Source organism: Marmota monax, unplaced genomic scaffold (genome assembly GCF_021218885.2).
Source record: "Marmota monax isolate L192 unplaced genomic scaffold, Marmota_monax_Labrador192_F-V1.1 WCK01_AAM20220418_F8-fsc00264, whole genome shotgun sequence".
Taxonomy (NCBI): Eukaryota; Metazoa; Chordata; class Mammalia; order Rodentia; family Sciuridae; genus Marmota; species Marmota monax.
The window spans coordinates 991515-1014716 of NW_026693143.1; the positions used below are offsets into that span (position 1 = coordinate 991515).

Below are 23202 nucleotides of genomic sequence, written 5' to 3' on the forward strand. Positions count from 1 at the left end.
AAAGCTGTGGGTATATATCTTCCTGTGAGTGACATGTGCTCAGCAGTGTTCATTTATCGTTATCCACAGTGGCCTTTTTTCATCTCCTTATGTTCAAAAGGCCATAATGGAGAGGGACAATAGACTTTAAGGCAAAAACCAAAAAAAAAAAAAACAAAAAACAAAAAACAAAAAAACAAAAACCAAACCCACAAAAAAACCCACCTTAAATAATAACAAACATTCATCAAATTTCCCTTTGTTTGGCATCACTATCCCCTTTTAGTTTTGAAGAATATAGGTTGCCTTTGAGCGGACTGTGCAGTTGTATGCAAATGTGTTCCTGTATGCACGTGCATATGTTATGAAGGTTCTTTGGGTGCTGAGTCTCAAATATTTCACTTCAAGGAAAATCAGAAAGGCATCTGACGCTCCTTTATTGAATGAAATTTGTATTCATAATGTCTATTCATGGGCAAATCTCCCTGGACTGGCCAATCCAGGATTTGAAAGGAAATGTTCTGGTTTTGGCAGGCACAGAATAACATAAACTTTCCTAAAAAGCTTTTGCTCAAATATATAGTGTAATTGTATGAGCTCCTTTAACAAGAACTCTAAAAGTTAATTAAAATAAAAAATACTGGAAACCTAGAGACGGTTAAAGAAACCTGTACCTGTGCCTGCCATTGTAGTAAAAATAGGCTTGTAACTCTATCTTACATGCAGACAATTAATTTAAAAGTTTGCTATGCACCCACAATAGCATCCATTTATAATCAATCCCATAGCCCAATTCCATTATCTTATGGTAAATGGCCAGGAAGATTAAAGGAGATAACAACAGTTGTTTGTGTCAGTAAGTCTTAGAATCACATTTTTTTTTTTATTTCTAGTCCTTCAATGTTTGCTGTTTTATCAAAATCAATATCATCATCATCATCATCAAACATGTGCTGGACATTTTTAATGTACACACATCGACTATTTTACAAAATCTTTCCTATTGTGTTGCCCACCACCAAAGAAGTGATAGCAAGTTGTTAATTCTTATGTTAGGCTACTAAGAAAAAAAAACATCAAAGTCTCTGTAATAGAGGGCATTACCCATTAAAATGTGTGTTAAAACACCCTCTTGGATTAAAAAGATATTAGGCTGAATCATCTGAAATGGCTACGTTTGTAGGGCAAAAAAAATTTCACTATTGGGAATTTCACATGGTCTAATATAGTATATGCTCAATCTAGACCAAAAATACGAACCCAAAATACTTCAATAGATACACACTATTAGTATTTTAGTATACAAATATTAGAAATATACTTCCAAATTGTGATTGTACTATATATGTATATAATTTGAATCACGTCTTTCTTTAGGCAATTATTCTTCAAATTGAAGGTTTTTTTTTTTAAACAATCATTTGGTGGAGATGTATTCACTTTGTTACATGAACTTTTATAATTCATTTACTCATCTCTTATTGTGGTAAATTCTGATTTTTAACATGTGTCTCTATTTGTGAGGTTATCTTCCCTGCAGTTCTCCAGTTATTCTGTGCATATGTAGGTCTTTGTGAATTTGTTTTATGTTCCTTATTCACTACATAACTGGGTAAACTACTTATGGAATTTCATTACATGGATAGTTTTTAGAAATGCATATCTGTTAAACTAAACAAATGGGTAATCATTCTTTTCTTATTAGTTTGTAAAGGCTTTTTATATATTAAGGATATAAAGCCTTTGCCATATTTTCTGTATTTTGTCATTTGCTTTTATTTTATTTATAATATTATAAATTAAATATTTTAATGATCTACCCTATGAGCCCTTTCCTTTGTGATATCTTATTTTTTACACATAAGAAAGCCTCTATTCTCAGATCTGGTTTAAAAAAATTGCTTTTATTATTCTACCCATTAAAAAAAAACAAATAGTAGCCTTCTCATACACACTTATCTTTTCAAAATATAAGTATTTGGGTTTTGTACAAATCATAAAAGAGGGCACTTACTTGGTATCCAAAGCTGAAAGTACTGTCTTCAACCTCCTAACCAGCTCTAAATGTTGCTAAATCAGGCCTGTTTCTAGCAAAATTTACAAGCAAACTCAGCTGTCTCTTTTCTAAGGAAAATTTCCTGCTGTACAAAGGGTTACCTCTGAACAGTATCTCCATTATTTCACCCATGACTCCATTCCTAATTTTCTGTTTTCTGGCAGCTGCTCTCCAACTTACAAATAATGTGTGTCTTTGTTTAGAGTTCCTTAAAAAAACTGTATATTCTAAATGTGGAAGAAAGCTCAATTTCTTTTACTTTGAAACCTGAGAAATCAATAACATGAACCATATGTTAATTATGGAACTTGGTGATAAATAAAGTAAGAAGTCCTGTGAAACTGTGGTGGTGAAAGAGTTGGTGGAGCTGAAACAGAAAAGGAAAGGAGTCCTTTCTCTTGGTGTGTGATGCTTTCATAAATCTCTCCCCTTGGGAGGATACCAAAAAGCAATTCTTTTCTTAATTCATTCTCATGTCGTTTGTATTTTACTTTCTTCCAAGTTCCTAAGTGTTTTGATCAAGATCTTACAGCAGAGATGACATGCCTATCAAGGGCTGTCAGTATAGTGGCAATGCTTAGAACAGATAATGTCGAAAGACAACTGACATTTATGTCCTTGTGTGTTGTTAATTGGGATTCATATAGTTTTGCACCAAAGGTATAAATGAACCCATCTTTAATGTCTGCTTGAAATACTAAAGGACTTGGAGTTTACAAGATAAACTGATGCGATCAGAGTAATAATCACAAGGGGGAGAATAAGAGTTGTTAATGTAATGTAGTGTTTCAGATACTTATACATCAGTTATGTGCTTTTTTTTTTTTTTTTTTTAACAGAAACACATTATATTACTGTAATATCCTGTTCAAGGCATTGCATGGCTGAATGATTTTTGTCATATTATGAGAAGCATTGGTGATACATATGGAGGAAAAATAAGTATTATAAAATTTAATGGATTTTTTAAACATTATTTATCAGCCACAATTCTACAATTGTTGAAAATTAACAGAAACAGTTGTTCCAATAGCATATGCAAGATATTTTTTAATTAACTTACATAGATGTCTATTTCTTGGCATTTGTAACTATTTATATTATTGATATTTTAAAAATAGAAATTTAAAAGAAGAAAATAATATACAAATAAGGCTTTAGTTTTGGGCTGATCTCCTCAGAGGGCATAATTCTTGAACATATGGGTACTTTATTGTTCACATTTATGATTGAACTATGGTGTTAATTACCTATTAGCAGTATACTTTTCTTTTATAGAGGAAGTGAATGCCAGATTTAGAAACATTTTGAAATACAAAATTCTGGATGAAAAGCTAAATAACATTTTTATCTGGGCAGAGAAGGGAGTTAAGTCAAGTTTCTTCTGTTTCATTAGGTGCTTATGTATGTCCAACTCTGTGATTTGCATATGGGAGCATCCCAGTGGAGACTTGAAGGGCCCATGAGAAAGGCTGAGGCCATGTATCTTAGGGAAGTAGCATTTTGAGCTGGATTCTGCTAGGAAAACATTTAGTTATGTAGTCAGATTCTACTGTAGAGTTCTCAAAACTAAGAAGTTTAAAATATCCTTTACCTGGCTCTGTGTATTATATGATAAAAACTGGGTACAATTTCTTCTTTTCACTTCAATTCCTGTCATAAATATGTTACTACTTTTTATATCTAGAATTCTTTCTTTTCCCCATAGTGAATTAAATAAATGATTTCTGGGGCCACAGATCACTAAAGCCACATCATTTGTTAAACAATTGGACAGGAATTTGGGGTTAGTGTGATGAAACAGTAGAGTTTTCACCAACCAACAGTATCAGTCTGGTAAATAGTAGGCAATACACAGGTTATTTGTATACCCAAAACAGCTCCAAGTTTGTGTACGGCTCCAAATTTTATTTGTGCACAGCTTCAAGTTCTGCAAGTAGTATGGAATGCATTAGTAGAGATTAGTCCCAGAGGTACTTCCTGAAGTCAATTAACATTAATTATACTGAGCCATCTTATTAACTTCTTCGTCTACGTAATATTTTTCGTACTTTTATTTAAACACAGCAAGCATACTTACTTTATATTTTGTGTGATAATTCTACTATCTGAAATCTCTTTGACTTGGATATTGCTATCTATCTTAGGGCCACTTTGCATCAAATTCTCAACTTGAGATTTTTCAAATCTCTCAGATTATGTGGATTCAGGATGAGAATTTACCTGAGAAACAACTTGAAGTCTCAAATACTTAGGTGGATTTTTTCCTCCTTTGGTTATTGACAATTTTCAAGGCAGATCATTTTCCTTGCAGTACAGTAGATATACATCTGTGTTTCTAAGAATCCTTTACTCTGATGTCATTATCTTTTGGATTAGCGATTCTCCCACCTAATACTACAATTTGGGTAACATCTGGACTTATCTTCTCATCTCTAGGCCATGGAAGGTTCTGAAAAAGCAAGTCATGGGTATTGAGTTGGGCAACTGTCCATAGAGGAAATACTAAATTTATGGCTTCACTTATGTTCTGGACTCTATGGGGGTAAAGCATGGAGATCCTTTTCTTTCAAGATATATAATGGTAAATAATTTCTTATTTGCAGATAATGACCTGCAGGGCACATGGTTTTTGTTTGCCATACCTTTTTTGTTTCTTAATTTGTCTCATAATTCTTTAAAACCCACACAAATCTAATCTTGGCCCTTGATACGTGCAATGCAGGCCATTGTTTTATTGGACACACTGCTTACAGATTCCTAATCAAGAATCTACATTTCCCTTTCACTCTTTCTCTCTTTATTTCTTTGTTTTGCTTTGGCCAGTGAGATTCTTCACAGTTCACTGATACATGTTTAAACATTATAAAATGCATTTTTTCCTCACATTTTCCATAGTTTTCAGTTGGATTGTCGGGATATCCAGTACAGTTGAGATAAAAAGCTTCATTTTTATTTTATGTATTCTTTACATTAATGCTACATTTGCCATTTTCTATTCTTATCCTGTGTTTCTTCTTAGACCTTCTTTCTGGCATAACCTTCCTTCTCTTTCAAATGCATTCTTCAGCTGTTGTTCTGTCAGTCAAATTCATGCAGCGAATTTCACATGAATGCAAGTATATGTTTCCTCAACCTTTTGAAGATACTGTGGGTTTGATTTTATTTACCCTGAACAAGAGGCATTATATTTCCAGATTCTGGAGAAATCTTGAAAAATTCAAGCCAGAGTGGTGGTGCATGCCTGTATTCCCAGCGGCTCTGGAGGCTGAGGCAGGAGGATCTTGGGTTCAAAGCCAGCCTCAGCAGCTTAGTAAGGCCCCCAGCAACTCAGTGAGATACTGACTCTAAATAAAATACAAAATAGGTCTGGGGATGTGGCTCAGTGGTAAAGTGAACCTCAGTTCAATCCCCAGTATTTGAAAAAAAAAAAAAAAAAAAAAAACAAAGGAAACAAACAAAGAAAGAAAAATTCAGCCATTATCTATTTGAACTACCTATCCTTCATGTTACTCTTCTGAAACTCCAATTAGATAAGTGAGATTTCTCAGTCTCCTCTATTTCCTTTACTTTACTTTTCATTTTTCTCTTTAATTCTTTCTGTCCTTCCTTCTCTTCCCATCTCTTCTCTTGCTTTCTGGTAATTTCCTGTAAGCTATTTTCTAGTTAACTCATGTTTTCACTGGTTCTTTTTCTGTTGTTAGCATTCATCCTTGTTCTGTTGTTAACGTTCATTCATTGTATGCATTTTTGTTTCTGTAAATTTTATTCTTTATATTTTAACTCATTTTGGTGTTATCTCCTTTTTTGCTGATGTTAATTGTTTTCTCATGTATATCTTTAAAACATTACACATGCTGCATTGTATGACTTGTGTCCGATAATTATAACATCTGAAGAGTTTGAAGTTTTGTTATTGGTTATTTATTTAATGATATTTTGTTTCCTCTTTTGTATTTGGTGGTTTGCAGGTTTCACTGTCATATTCCATGTAATTTGGTGAGACAGTTTCAGAAGTCTCTCTCCAAATCCCTGGGGTCCAAGAACATCATGGGGAAGGGGTGTAGAAAAGGAAACAGCTCAAGACATGGCAATCAGGAGGCAGAGACAGTTATGTGCTTTTTGTTAACTTAAATTACTTTGGGGTAATTCCTTTAGGTATGGGTGGTGGTGAATTTCTTTGCTCCAGGTTTGAATATTAACATGTGATATATTAGAAGATTGAAATGTCAACAAGGAATGTTTCAAGTGTCCGCTCCATACTAAATTGTGTTCATAGAATTTTTTTTTTAATTTTAAATAAAATATTTTATTGTGGTAAAATACACCTAAGATAAAATTTGCCATCTTGGGCTGGGAATGTGGCTCAAGCAGTAATGCGCTCGCCTGGCATGCGCGGGGCACTGGGTTCGATCCTTAGCACCACAAAAAAAATGAAAATAAAGATGTTGTGTACACCAAAAACTAAAAATAATAATAATTATAATTATTAAAAAATTCTCTCTCTCTTAAAAAAATTTGCCATCTTAATGATTTCTAAATGTACAGTTCAGTGGTATTAAGAGCATTTATATTATTGAGCACCCATCACCACCATCCACCTCCAGAATTATTCTCATCTTGCAAAATTGAAGCTCCATGCTCATTAAAACAGTAACTTCCTATTTCCTGTCCTTCCCAACTCCTGGTAATCAATTCTACTTTCTGTCTCTATGAATTTGACTAAGTTCTCACATACACAGAATCATACAGCATTTGTCCTGTTGTGACTGGCTTATTTCATGTATTAGAAGAATGTCCTCAAGGTTCACCCATGTTGCAGCGTATGTCAGAATTTCCTTCCTTTTCACAGCTGAGTATTATTTCATGGTTTCATACAAACATTTTGTTCATCATTCACCTGCAATAGAGGCTTGGTTGCTCCATGTTTTAGCCATTGTGAATAATGATTCCAGGAACATGGATGTATAAATGTCTCTTTAAGACTCTGCTTTCAATTCTTTATCTTAAATTGAGGTTAACTATTTCAAGATCAATCTATACCTGACTGTTAAAGGGAGACTTGACCTTCAATGATGTAGTTCCTAAATTTAATTCATAGTGAGACCCATGCCTTGCAATCCCCAATCTCTGCTGTGTTCTATTTTAGCTTTCTAATCTAAAAGTGGTATGACTATACTTCAGGAGAATGATAAATATTTTCTTTGGTTTTGTCCAAAGAAGGAAAAATTAACAATTATGGTCAGGGATAGCAGTGAAAAATGGTAAATATAAAAAAATCAACAAAGCTATGTACTTGTAGAAGGCTTTAAATCACAACTAGGAGAAAACTAGATTTTGGGCACTCATGGCTTCTAATATATAAGCCTCAAAGAGAGTACTGTGTTTGGCCACATTGATGTCAGCACTAAAGCCTACGACAACAATTCACTTAGATTTCATAAATTACAATAACTACTCTTTTCCCCACCTATTAAAAAAAGGGTAAGAATTTTGACCAATCACACTTGCAACTCTGGTAACAGTTTACTAATTAAGACCACAGGGAACTGTAAAAACATAAGCATATAGGAAACAAAAAACATCTTTCAAAGGTCAAATCATAATACATCATGAATGCTTTTTTTAAAGGATGGATTTCTGGGTGGCTTAAGAAGTTTTAGTTGGCATTCTCATATTTCTAAGAATGTTCTCTTTAATTCACATCTCCTACTAATGAGTTAAAATTTTCCAACGGAACATCTTAAGTAATAAATCTTCAGTGGTAAGGAACAAGTTTCATAGATGCAGATGACTTTAGTTAAAATGCCACACCTGACCTCATCTGGGCTGAGATGTTAGCCTTCTGATCTGGGGCAGCCTGTGCACAGAGAATATTCAAGTGCTCAGAGTCACCTCAGAACATAAGGTGGGCATTTTCCATTTCCAAGTTGTGTCCTATGTAAAAATGTAGAGGAGTATTTCTTGAACTCACTGTCTACAAATGTCACCAGAGGGTACTTATTTAGAAACTCCCTCCTGAGATTTATGTTTGGGAAGGGGAGATCAGTTAGGGCAGGGCAGTCATTTTGAGATGCAGGGGATTCACTGGCCACATTTGAAGAAATGTGGCATGGCAGAGAAACAGCTGTAGAAACAGACCATAATGTTTACCTGAGTCTTAATCAGTCTTTTATTAGTGGTGCATTTTTTTCAATATCTATTAGGTTTACTATATTTTCCCAGTTTCTAATTAAACCATGCAATGACAGCAGCTGCCCGGTTTTTCAGAGATTTGAATTATGTTTCGTCATTTCCAGTATTCAAGGAATTCTCTTTTACTATTTAAGACTTTATTTAAAAAAATTTTTTTTTTAGGTTTAAGTGGACACAATATTTTTATTTTACATTTATTTGGTGCTGAGGATCAAACCCAGTGCCTCATGCATGCTAGGCGAGCACTCTACCACTGAGCCACAACCTCAACTCATACTATCTAAGACTTTAAATGTCACAGTGCCCTGATATTTAGCAAAGAGTCCCTGTTTAAATATATAAACCCCAATTCAGGCCAAATTCTCCTCACTTGATTTACCATGGGAGTCAATAATTTTGAGAATTTTACTCTTACATAGTGACAGTGAAGAAGAGAAAGAGCAGAATGATAGTAACTGCAACAGCATCTCATGCTGGAGACATCGGATTCTTCTAATTGGCACCACTGGTTTACAAGGCTCCACTGTACAAACTTTTGTGAAAGAATTTATTCATCCAACAGATATATACCATCAATAATTATTTTCTTAATTGCAGTGAAAAGACTTGATTGATCTTTTCTACCTTGCTTAGAAATGAGAAATAGATATGATTTTAAGTAAATGATAGATTCATCTTATACATGTCTGTTCTTAACTTAAAATTCAGTAATGATAATATTGCAAATTGTTAGCAATTGTCTAGTAACATGGTATTTTTCAAATTCAAAATTTCACAATACATATGTGAAATATCTGGGCAAGGATGATAAAAATCCAAATGAATAACTATAGAATAGTATTTTAAATTAGATAAAAAAAAAAATTCAGCCAGGCATGGTGGTGCATGCCTGTAATCCCAGTAACTCAGGAGGCTGAGGCAGGAGGATTGCAAGTTTGAAGCCAGTCTCAGCATTATAGTGAGCCACTAAGCAACTTAGCAATACCCTGTCTCAAAATAAAGAATAAAAAGGCATGGAGATATGGCTCAGTGGTAAAGTGCCCCTGAGTTCAATCCCTAGTACAGCCACCCCCACCACCAACAAAAAACCCCAAACCAATAAATCAACCTTTTGATGTTTCTACTTCTCATGGTGCAGAGGGGGAATATCTTTGCATACAATGGTGGATGTATGGAAAGTAATCTTTTTATTAAAAAAATGTAAGCTGGGCATGGTGGCACACACCTGTAATCCCAACGACTCAGGAGGCTAAGGCAGGAGAATCACAAATTCAAAGCCAGCCTCAGCAACTTAGTGAGGCCCTATGCAACTTGGTGAGACCCTGTCTCAAAATAAAAAATAAAAAGGGGCTGTGGATATGGCTCAGTAGTTAAGTGTCCTGGGTTCAATCCCTAGTACAAAAACAAATGTGTAAATAACAAGATTATCTGTTAGATATATACTTCTGAGAAATAAGGTCAAGATTCACAGCATCATTTCATCATTGGCGTTGATTTCCCATTTTTAATAAAAAACATGTTTTTTACATGAATCCTGAAAAAATAATTTTTAGAATTTAGTTAAGAACTATATTAAAGAACAAAATGATTTATAGTTCTAGTGGGGAGTAGTTATTGGTTTTAGATCATATCTGTTTTATTTAATTTTTGATTCTGTGGTGCTGAGAGCTCTACCACTGAGCTAACTCCTCAGCCCCTAGGTTATACCTAACCCAAGTCAATCAAGGAACTTCTTAGCTACCATATGGATAATCCCAGAGACCCTGCCCACTCTAAAGAACTGAATGTGCAAGAGCAAAGTGGATGTGATGAGGTATGACGTCCTCTGTCTTATTTTTTCTTAATATAATTAAAAAAAAGTTTGCCCATGAAAAAGTACCATTCCCTTGGGGATATTGAGATCTACATTTCAGAGTTAACGACAAGGTTAGCACCTAGTAATTATGAACACAAGCCTCTGTTCCAGGTAGTGTGCTGATCTTAGGGATTCTGCAAGAAATTGGAGTTCTGACTTCGAGTCTCTTACTTTCTAGTTGGGAAAGGTAAATAACAAACATTAAAAAATAAACAATATAATTTTCAGCTATGGAGAAGATAAAATAGGATAATATGGTGTAATGTAATAAAGTATAACTAGATGTGAAGGTACTGCTGAGAAAGTCAGAGAGGGAATGGGGAGGATGTAATAGGAGTTGGGAGGTGCAAAGCGTTCCAAATTGAATGAACAATAGGAATATGGAGTCTGAGCTGGAAGCATGTTGGAAGAACAGAAAGAAGACTAGTGTGCTTGAAAGACAGCAAACAAGGGGAAGGACAGGGGTAGACCAGAGTGGCGAGGGGGAGGGGAACACTATATGAAAGAGGACTTCTGACATTATCCTATAGGCCACGGGAAAAACCACATAGCTCGTTTTCAGTAGGGGAGTGACACAATTTTACTTGTGCTTTAACCAGGTCCCCCTGGTTGCTTTATGGAGGATGGTCCACGAAAGGGCAGGAACAGAAGCAGCTTGTTGTTTGATGGGCTGGTCTAGAGTTCTAAGTAACGAAGAAAGAAGAGAAGTAGCTGGATTGGGGATTATCTTTTGAGGATAAAACCAAAAGTACTTACTGATGGAACAGATGAAGACTAAAGGAAAGCAAGAAACCAAGAACGATGCCTCAAACTGGGGAGAGGATTCCTGGCCAATGTTTAGGGAGTGAGGTGTCAAATGGTGGGTTAACTCTACACAGGGAGAGCGTGGGGAAACCACCAGGCTGGATGGAGGATAAATGTCTGAAGATTCTTCCCTGAATTAACACGCTGGGCATGAAGGTGTGGCCAAGGAAGAGAAGAGGTTTGATGGTAAAGCTTCAGATGTTCACAAGAAAAGGAGACTGCAAGCAGGGAGCTTAAGGACACATTGAATTCAGATAAGGAATAGCCCTCTTCCATGCAGAACACCCCTCTGTTATCTGTCACCATGGTGATACAGATGGAGTATACACTGCCTCTAACTTTTTAATGAACTCAATAAAAAGATTCAATGCCTAAGGTGAGGAGGCAATTTCTAAAGCAGCCCAACTTATCTGCTATTAGTTTAATCTGCAAAGTGTCATTTGTCTCCTTAGTGAGTCAGTATTTGTTTTAGTGACTCAGTCTTATGGCACCTTTAGAAAGACACTTTTTTTTTAACCCTTATTTCCTGTTTGGGGGGGAAACAAACCACTAAATAACTCTGTTATGGTTTATAATAAGAATATCATGTATTTGCATAATTCTGTTCTCTTTCCCTCTAGATATTTTCAGCTACTACAAAGAGCAGGGAGTTTGCATAACATTTGTTTCTGGGAGAGTCCTCAAACTCTGGATTGCCCTGAATAAATCCCTTGAGTTACAGAAAGTTTTCACTTGGCGTGAAAGGCACTAGAAAATACAGTATACTTGTTTCTGATGGTAGGGGGAACAAATGGAAATTGCTAGTATGTGACTGAAAGATTACACAACTGGGAGTTTATTTCTCTCTGGGCTTAAGAATTTGGAAGTATTAATTATTGCAATTTTTACAGCTTAATTTTTTTTTTTTACAGCTTATTCACTCTATATTTCCTCCTAAATTTGAAGTAAACTCAATGTTGACTTGCTGGTCTTCTAATCACCTTTCCTATTCTAGTTGATGGCCCAGTGTTGGCACTCCTTTAACTTGATCTACTCTCAGACTAACTGCTGAACTTTTTTGTTTAGTTACAAATATGATATTCTTCTTCCCCAAAACAACAACAACAACAAAAACCAAAACTGGAGTATGTGCAGGGTGGGGTAGCAGGGCAAGGTTGTGGTTTGTGTGGAGAAAACATTTCTTTTGAGTCAAAAGACTATATTCAAATTAACTTTCCACAAAACATCCGTCCTATTCCTGGTAAAGTCTGGATGCCTGCTTTTAAAAAATCAAAATGTCTTTAAACACATTAATAATACACTTTTTATAAGGCATTGTAAGAATATAGAATGTGCATAAATGCATTAGATAAAGAAGATAGCCGGGCACGGTGGCACACGCCTGTAATCCCAGCAGCTCGGGAAGCTGAGACAGGAGGATTGCGAGTTCAAAGTCAGCTTCAGCAATGGCGAGGTGCAAAGCAACTTAGTGAGACCCTGTATCTAAATTAAAATACAAAATAGGGCTGGGGATGTGGCTCAGTGGTTGAGTGTCCCTGAGTTCAATCCCCGGTACACCCCCCAAAAAAAGATTATAATAGACAATCTTATAAAATGCTACATTCATGTAGAAGGGCAGTAGAAATAAGATGAAAGAATCTTGGGACTCAGGAGGGAAAGCCTAAAGCTGAGGACTGAAGAAGAATAGCAGGGCAGGCACAGCCAAGGGATGTTGAGAGAGGGGCAGAGATTAAGAGTGGGGATGGTGGGCACAGTGGGGCAGGGAGGCAGGTGGCAGGGGGAGAGCGAGGGGAAAGGATATAGGGAAGGTAGGTTGTTGAGAACCAAGAAAGAAAGAAACTGGGAAACCATGGTGGCGAGATAAAAGGCTTAGGAGATCCAAATGTACTGCAGGAGTGAGTTATTTTAAATAAAACTGTTGTAAACCCAGGCCCATCTTACAGTAAAAGTGGCATGACTCACCAGTGTGGTTAACTAGTATTATTACAATGCTCCACTATTAAAAGAAATTTTATTAAACAGTCCTATCAGGCATCTTTTATACATATATTTTCTTTGAAATTTTTCTGTTACTATGAAAAGGACTTTGCACCAGGAAAGAGGTGTGTGTGCATATGTGTGTGTGTGTGTCTAAAAACATGGTCTAGTCAATTAATCCAGTCATGATATTAGATTGAAAAAATTTCCTTCCAAGATCTTTATCATTATTATGGAGTATTTGTTCTTTGATTTTCTTGCCTTGTTTTTGGGATCACCTTATTATGCAACATCTGCTCTGAATTTCAAATGTGATAAACAGAGTATGAGTGTTGGTGGCAGATGGCTAATGACCAGCAGTGACAGGGCATTCAAGCCTGCCTTGTTTTCTGAGAAGCGATATTTTCATGTTAATTTGCTCTGTGTCCTGCAAAGATGAGACAAATCACCTGCTCCTAATTCAGGCAAAGTGGAGACCACCAGGAGCCCAGGGGGCCCGTGGCTTGGTTACTTTAGGAGTGACAGGAAGGGAGGATCTGGGAGACTTTCCTCACCCGCAGTACAGGGGACAGGGCAGTCACTTTGCATTATGTCAAATCAAGAAAAATGAATTGGCCCTGGGCATCCCATACTGACATCAGAGCCCCTGTTTACTGCAAGCAGATATTAGTCATGAAAGCAGATATTTCCCAGAGGCAAAAAACAGGTGCTATTAAGAGTGTGTGTCAGTCTCTGCTATCTGGGTTTTGTAAAACAAACCTAATAGTACATTTTATCTCTTACTGAAAATATCAGAACCAACAGAAATCACGAAGAAACATTTCCATTGAAGATAAAATGAAATCTAATCTACAGAGCACACGACCCACACAGACACATGAACCTTGAGCCTTCTGGGCCCTCTCAAGCTCTATGGAGTAATTTATCATAGGGCTACACAGACATGATTTTTATTCAAAATTGAGTCATGAAAAGAGACCACATGGTTTTGAGCTGAAAGAGCCCTGTCCTATTTCAGAGAGGCCTCTGATTTGTGTGACCTTTCAGTGCTTCAAACTTGTGAAATTACAGCGCCAGTTTTATCAAACATGTAACATGCAGAGAATGTCCAAGGTAGGTTCCCAGAGAGTTTATGAGATGGTTGATAGCACAGGTTACACCCTAGGAAAGATACCATATTTACTGTATGGGTAGCTGAGCAGTTCAGTAAACAGGGGCATTCTGTTCTTTACCTGGCAGCCTCTCCTCAGATTTAATCTGTCATGTAGTTCTTTTTCTGGGTAGCAGCTCCAAATGACTAAGGAAAACGGTGAGGGAAAAAATTTACAGTTCTTTCTGACCCTTTCTTATAGGGTGGCAAATAAAAAAAATGAAAGCTTTTTAGAATTTTTTAAAATAAAGCCCCTTACAAATGGAAGGTGATCTAAAAGCAGATACTCCAAACTTATCATAAACTCTAAAAGGAAAAAATAATACAGTTGTTAAGGTGTCATTTATTACCTTATCAGTTTAAGACTGGAAATCATGGGAAACAGTGTTAAACCTCAAGTGATATAAAAATACTAAAGATGGCCCTGAAATCCTCTATAATTGAACAAACCCAAAGACAATATTCTAAATCAAAAAGAAGAAAGCAAGATATGTCAATAATCAGCCTATGAGGCAGCATGAGAATATCTGCTGACTTCATAGGCTCCTTTATCCAAATGTCACTGTCAACCAAGAATGGGTGAACCTCAAGGACATCACGAACAGAGATCAAAGAATGTGATGCGAACCTTAAGATGAAGTATGAATGGGATGTGCACATGTGTTTGTTTATTTAGAATGGGTGTCTTCAAAAATGATTTTGTTTTATTTTTAGGAGCTTCTTCACAACAATGTTCAGCTCAGTCCTGCACCCTTAACTTGTTTTATCAAAGTCTATTATGAGGACTGTGCAGTATGGGATTTCCTTGATGAGTTAACTCAGCTATCGACCTCCACAAATACTTAGGGCTTCAGGTATGTCTATGTCTTTTTATTTTTTGATATTAAAGCATTTGAAACTGTCAGATGATAATCTGTAAGCCGACCATGAGTTATTCTTACTAATAAACATGTGGATGAAATGGTAAACAAAAGATTTTCCCCCTATCGTATCTTGTATTATACATACTATGGAGCATTCCAGTTTTATCCAAGTTCTAATGCAATTTGGCCCTGAATGGGTACTAGAATATCCTGAATTTCAGTGGCCAGTTAACAGGTAAACAGTGCCACAGAAAACACAGCTGGTAGAAGAAAATTCCCTTAGCTGTGTTAACATATTTTACATTCTTATAATTATTTTGACAACATGAGATGTTCCAATATGTGCAAGACAATGTCAATACTTATATTTGAATCCTTTGAAAAAGATTTTAGGAAGTATTTTGGTATATTAATGCAAAGAGAATTGTCAAAAACAGGACTTCTAATTAATTAGCCCTTAAGTTAGTTAAAAAAAAAAGTTCGATTAATCATTAACACTCAAATTAATTGCTGGAACTATTGGACCGTGGTTATATTTTATTTTAAAAACATCAATACATTATTAAATATAAACTATTGATTTTAAATAACCAGAACCCCTTGCCCTCATCACCATTCTGGCCAGCTAATTTGGTCTCCACAGGATCAGTGGGAGTACTGACCCTGATGGCAGAAGAAATTTAACAGCCTCCAAGAGAATCTTCTGTTAACACTGAATGAAGTGACACTCCCTTTCCCTGGATATAGAAGAAAAAAACTTGCAAAAAACGTTTAACAAGTCACTTTGTTCAAAAGCTTCCAGTAATAACCACCTCCTGATACACACCCCAATTCCCAGCTCAGTCATTCCCTTATTCCTCCCCTATATCTCACTTTGGTGACCACCCTTTTGCCTGTTCCTATTCCTATCCTGCTTGCCCCTCCATAACGACTGTTGAAAATATTCCTATTCCACTTAATTTCTACTCCTGTCTGATCAATGTATCATTTTGGCTCATCAATCATTTAAACTGCACAATACATCTGCAAATAATTCCCCTCAGTAGCTTATAATATCCTAAGAGAATTTAATGTAAAGCTAAAAAAAAAATCCATGAAGGTGGAAATGTATGGTATAAATATATGGTTATCTTGTCTTGCTGCTTAAAATATAAATGGCAGGCCAAAAATAACTTAGAAATGTATCAAAAAGCTAATATTATTTATTTTGGTAGTCTATTTAAACTACTGGAAGTCATTTTAAAAATAATTTTTAAATAGTTATATCTGAAGAAAGCTTCAGAATGTTTCTTACTTATTGAGTACCTATATGTATAAATCATTGTGAATGGCATAGTCATGATACAAGAATGCATGAATAGGTAAGATGTGTACATAAGTAATCACAATTAAAAGTACAAAACAATAAAGAAGTAGACATATGCAGGACAAGTGTCATAAGGCACATGAGATGACATCCAGATCAAATGGTATCTGGGGTGGGCCTTGAAAAATTTAAGCAGACAGTTATTGGTGGGGGGAGCAAAAGAAATGTCATAAGAAAGAGGGCCATTGAGATAGGAAGTCACGCATCACACACTAGGAGAATCTCGATTAGTCCAATGTGATCAGAAAACAGAAAACAAGAAGGGACAGGGCTTGCTCTGCATGCTGAACACCGATTTTTGACAAGCTCATAGAGGAAAGAAATGAAGCTACAGGGATGCCACAGACCACCAGAGGAAAAAAGGGGTGGCAGAGAGAGAAGGGGCCAAGAACACGTGACAAGGAACACCAAAATTCAAGAGGCTTTAATATCCTTGCAACTGCTCAGGAAGAAACAGGACCACTGATGAGCACCACATTCTTTTATGAATGCCAGATGGGAGAAAATATACTCTGTGTTATATCTGAAGAAAGTTATATCTGAAGAAAGCATACGAATGTATCTTACTCCTTTGTCTAAAATCGAATGAATAAGTCATTTATTAGATTAAATGCTAGACGTATCAGTCTCTGGGAACATCATCAAGCTGTCACTCAAAGACATTTCTTACTCTGTTGAGAACAACAACTACTTCCATATATCAACTCCTATCTAAAATGATGTTGAAATCAGTAAAACCACTGTGGAAAACTTTACGGAGATTCCTTAAATGACTTGGAATGGAACCACCATATACCCCAGCTATCTCTGTCCTTGGTATTTATCCCAGGGAACTCAAATCCGCATACTATAGTGATATAGGCTCTCACCAATGTTTATAAAAGCACAATTCACAATAGCCAAGTTATGGAACCAGCCCAGATATCCGGATATGAATTTTAAAAAAATGTGGTATGTATACACAATGCGGTATTACTCAGCCATAAAGAAGAATGAAATTATGGCATCTGCTGGTAAATAGATGGATCTGGAGAACATTACATTAAGTGAAATAAACCAGATTCAGAAAGTCAAAGGTCAAATGCTTTCTCGAATATGTAGAAGCTAGAAAGAAGTAAAAAAAAAAAAATTAAAAAGTGGGTGGGGAATCCCAAGAAAATAAAAGGGAGAATCATAGAGAAGAGGAAAGATATTGAGGGTGAAGGAGGAAAAATGGGAAAAGGAAGGAACTGAAGGATAAAATTGACCAAATTACGCTACGTACATACAGGAATATACCACAGTGATTTCCACCTTTATGTATATCTATAAAACACCAATTGAATAAACAATAAATAAAGGAAGATCTGTAGAGCAGAAGAAGGGGATTAGGAGATAGAAGGAGGGGAGAAAAAGTGGAAGTTCTGGGGATTGGAATGCAGCTAATTATATTCTAAACACGTGTGAATGTGTCAAAATGAACCCCACCATTATGTATAACCATAATGCACCAATAAAAATGTTAAAAGTAAGTAAATAAAATAATGCTGAGTTCTATAACTCATTTTTAAACAATGAATGATGTCTAAGGGAGTCTGTTTAAAGAAGCCACCTAATTCACATAGACAAAAAGGTGTAAATGCAGACCTCGCCATGATGTGCACAGATCTACTGGGAAAGTCAGGTACAGAGAACCCAAGTTAGGGCCAATAAAACTTTATAAGCAGCTTTTCCCATTAGTCATAAGGGAAAAAGAAACTTGTAGTCAATACACTGCATCTGGCTTGCTGACCTGAAGGGGCAGAAAGTACGTCTTATTCATCTTTACACTCTAGGAGTTTGGCATATAACCTGGCACTTGGTCTTTCTCTGAATGAGAAAAAATATGAAAGAAAAAAAGAGCCCCAGGGGAGGAGGGATAGTAGGGGATAGGAAAAGTAGCAGAATACAACAGTCACTAATATGCCATTATGTAAAAATGTGAGTGTGTAACTGATGTGATTCTGCAATTTGTATTTGGGGTAAAAATGGGAGTTCATAACCCAATTGAGTCAAATGTATGAAAGATGATATATCATGAGCTTTGTAATGTTTTGAACAACCAATAAAAAATAAATAAACAAATAAATAAATAAAAAGTGTTTTTTCAGTACTAAAAAAAAAAAAAAAGAGCCCCAAACCAGTAATTCAGCTTTACATAACATAGGTATGTCCTATAATCAGTATACAACTATAACATACAATGTGCTAATGAATGATGTTTAAATTATGTCCCTCAGAGGCCATGGACCACCAGAAAAAGACTGAGCTATATTTACTACACTACACAGATAAAGTACAAATAGATATTTTAAATAATTTTAATATGCATTAAAACTGAAGGATTATGGGGCTGGGGTTGTGATTCAGTGGTAGAGCACTTGCCTAGCGTTTATGAGGCACTGGGTTCAATTTTCAGCCCTGCATATAAATAAATAAAATATAAAGATCCATCAACAACTAAACAAAATTAAAACAGCAACAACAAACTGAAGGGTTAATTTCACTTCATCCTAAAATTAATAAACTGGATTACACCCCATTCTTTGAATATCCCACTCTATTGATATTCAAAGAATCAGATTATATCCCATTCTTTTAATAATTCTCTTACTTGATATTTTAATATATAGTTGATATTTTAATATCAAGTATACTCTTGAAATACTCTCTTACTTGATATTTTAATCATATACTGAGATCCAAGAGCTCTAATTGTAGCAATTTTCAGAGGGAGAGAATGTTATTGCTAAATAGACTATAACCATGGACTGCCTGACCAGGCAGAAAGATGATTCTCTGTACCTTTATGGTTTCTGTGGGCACTCCAGGCTCCGGAACTTTATCCAGATAAGTGGTCAAGTCTTGATCAACGTGTTCAAACACTAGTGTTAGTTTGGTTTCTCTGTCTGTTCGTGACACTGTGCACACATCAAACAGCCTAGAAGAAAAAAGGAAGAGACATAAGTAAGTGAAATGAGCAAAAAAGCTAGCTGTATGTCTTACACAGATTCCTGTTTCACCTCATAAGAAAAAAAGGCCAGTGTTGATTGTTCCTTGTGATAGTGACACAACCATGCCTGGGAAAACAAGTATGATAGAATATGGAGAGCCTTCAAATTATCTCCCTGGAAAGGGCATAAGTTCTTTAAAAGTCTTAAAATTCAAATATCCTGTTAATCAATACTGAAATTTTAAAAAGTCACTCTTTAAAATTTTTGTTTTCAATTTACAGATAATAATTGTATATATTAATAGGGAATAATGTGAAGCTTTGATATTCTGGTGAATTATTATACACAACAGAGAATTATAGTAATGCACTGTATATTTCAAAATGACTGAAAGTGCAAATTTTAAATGTTTTTTACCACAACATATGAAAAATATGTGGATTTGTTAATTAGCTTGATTACATCATTCCACAATATAAACGATGTGAGATTTCAAAATTTCTATTTTTGAAGGAAAAAACCTGCATTGGTTAACTATAGTGCCCTTAAATGATAAAAACACAGATTAACAAATATAATTAATTATCTGTTTGGATAAACACATCCATTTTTTCCCATTAAAAACCTTACAACTAATTCAAAATTTAAGTTTTAAAAACAACAAAAAGGGCTTTTGAAAACATAAGTCAGACTATCAGGGAAAGAGAATGGGATGGGGGAGGAGGAAGAGAGGCCCCAGGGAAGGCAAACAGATACATGCATGATGTACAAAACCTACTGATTTGTACAGTTAACAGGACTAATTATAATTACTAAGGAAAAGCTAATAAAATGCTATTCATATTATTTTTCATTAAAAATACTGAACAAATACTGGGGCTGGGGTTGTGGCTCAGCAGTAGGGCACTCACCTAGCATGTGCGAAGTGCTGGGTTTGATCCTCAGCACCACATAAAAATAAATAAATAAAATAAAGGTATTGTGTCCAATTACTACTAAAAAAAATTTGAATATCCTCTTCAAAGAAACTAAATATTATATATCTCCCAAATTACGAAAATACTCCTATTTGTGTGGTTTGTATATTGCTTTTATTAAATTTCCAATGCCTTGTTGGTTCAACATGCACTCTACTACATTTCTGGTCGATACAGGCCCCACAACATTTGGTATTTCTCTGTGAATCTAAACTAAAATTTAAAAGTATCTAAAGAAGACTGCAATTAATTTAAATCTGGTGGGGCAAACAAGAGAATACCAACAACTCTATACATGTCACAGCCAGATTCAAACTATTGTTCAGTTATGGGCAGTTTGAAGTGAGTTCTCTAACTACATTAAAATTAACCAAAATCAATGGAATCTTTCCCTCATATTCCCTAATTCCAAATTTTCTAATTTTTGCTTTAAAATATACTTCTACAATTGTTATTTTCCCTTAGCTAATCTATTCTGGAAAAATATTCTGATAAAATAAAAACTCCTAATTAAATTTATTAAAGATTGTTTAATAATTTTTCTAAGTTCCATTATGATGAAAAGTATGATTGCTATCATGCATGGGTATAATACTGGGGAAGTTTATCAAAACTGATCTTTGAACTTGATAATGCGGTAACTACCATTTATGCATATACTCCTTTAAGCCATCTTATTTTTATTAAATCCACGTCCTTGGGCAACTTCACTTTTTCCTTCCTTTTGAAGGAGACATAGTAGTTCCAAAATCATCCAGATTCTATTTTTTTAATGTAATTTAAAAAATTTATATATGACAGCAGAATGCATTACAATTCTTATTACATATGTAGAGCACAATTTTTCATATTTCTGGTTGTATACATAGTATATTCACACCAATTCATGTCTTCACACATGTACTTTGGATAGTAATGATCATCACATTTCACCATCATTAATTGCCCCATGCCCCCTCCCTTCCCCTCCAACTCCTTTACCCTATCTAGAGTTCGTCCATTCCTCCCATGCTTCTGCTCCCTATCCCACTATGAATCAGCCTCCTTATTTGCAAAAACAGCAATGAATCAAAAGTGGTATGACTAAAATCAAATATGAGCACAAGAACTGGGTCTTAACCACATCCACTACAGTTGTGCTTTTCAAACATTACTTTTAAACTGTTTCCCATTATAATCAATACATATCATACTGAAAAAATACACTGCTTATCACCATGCAGAGTCAAAACTGATTTCAGCAGTTCTAGTTCTTATTACATTTAAAGTCTGTGCTATATCAATGACATTTCAGTAATTTCCAAAAGAAAAAATAAATCAGATAGAGACCTAATGAAATGAGAAGAATGAAAGGATCCTAAATACACAACCCAAAGGTCACCTGTTTCCCAAACTGTTGTCTTAGAAGTTACCTAAGAGCCCTAACAGTATGCTACATTGCTTCATCTACTGAAACCGTTTTCAAACACTCTTTGTATGACACAATCCATGAATAACATCGAATCCACATAGTTGTTTTCCTCAAAATTATATAATACTACTCTTTCAAATCTATTAAGATTCACTGATGCCACTTACAGTAATTGAACTCAACAATGAACTTTCAAAGGATGCTCAACATACGAAAAGGCGAACTCACTGAAGGCACTGCTAATCACCTTAAATGCTAAACTTTGGAGAAAAGGCACTCATTTAAATTGCCAATATTTAAAGAGTGGAATGAATTTTAAAGAGACATGTGACACTGCATACACCAAAATATTATTGTATGAATTTTAATGTGTGTACTTACATATTCTAGGCTACCAAAAGAATGATGTTAGTAGAAGCTGCTCAATTAGGTTCAAGGAGATAATCCTTTAAAATTTATAAAGTGTTATTATCAACCTTGTTTGGGAAGTGGCATGCATGATAGTCTCCCTCGAAATTCTCAGGTGGCATCAAGGGAAGTGAAAGTCCTAAGAGAAGCTACAAGATACTCCCCCTTTGGATCCAGTGCTGGTCATCAACATCCCAGAAACCCACTACTTCAGGGAAAATATCTGAGGAAGTACTTTCTCATGAGTAAATATGAAATTTTGAATTTATTGTTTAACAAACATGAGTACAATAAAATTAAGTTATATTAGTCATAATGGGCAGCAAATTCACTTTGAGCTAAAAGTTGTAAATATTAATCTTATAAGTTGTAGAACATAACATTTATGAGTTTTTTCATCATTGACTCCTTCTAGAATTACCCCAAATCAAGTAGTCGTTCTGAGAGGTAGTAAAAGATAGACATTTTAATGTAAAAAACAAGTTCCACAAAAACCAACCAAGCTAAACAAACACTGAAGTCCCGAGTATTTGGCTGGAGATTAACAATCTGTAATATATTTATATAAATCAATGAGGAATGTGGCTAGGCCACCTATAACCTCTACACTTACAAAACAAAAGAGTCTGAGACATGTCTGAACATTTGGATATAAACACTGAAAATAACTTCCACTATATAATTCTTTGTGTTGACCAACAACTTACAACTTCCTAAAATGTCTTTTTTTTTTTTTTGGCTAGATATTCAGTAAACTGACAAAAATACCATTTCAATGACTACATGACTGCAGTTCCATAAAAAAATGCAATCATGCTATACTGAATATGAACAAAATACCTCTCAGATACTTTAGAGGAAAATTACTGTTCAATATTTATCCATTAAAGCTTCAGTTAATGCGATCCAAGTGAATGTCTATTCAAAAAGTAGTGAAAAGTGATTCTCAGCATTTACTAAAGCTCTGTATCCAGTTTAGCTGCACAAACACAATCCAAAAAAAGGAAGATAGGTCATTATTGCACAATTAAGTCAGCCAAGCCCCTGACCATTCCATAAAGTTAGTTCTCTGCTGTCTCTATTGTCCTGACCCTCCAGCTGCAGGGCAGAGAACAAGCCCTACAGCCTAGCACAGTGTTCAGCTTTCCAGCTGTCCCAGTGATGTAATTATCTCATAACAAAATATCTC

At 35.3% G+C, this 23202-nt stretch overlaps 1 protein-coding gene across 3 annotated transcripts in view; it reads right to left on the minus strand.

Moving 5' to 3' along the window:
• Cdk6 (cyclin dependent kinase 6) overlaps nt 1–23202 on the minus strand; it is a 217155-nt gene that overhangs the window by 142868 nt on the left and 51085 nt on the right. For all 3 annotated transcript variants that reach the window (XM_058582886.1, XM_058582887.1, XM_058582885.1), the window contains exon 3: nt 19069–19204. In XM_058582886.1, coding sequence (XP_058438869.1) covers nt 19069–19204 — 136 coding nt within the window. The remainder of the gene's footprint in view (nt 1–19068; nt 19205–23202) is intronic.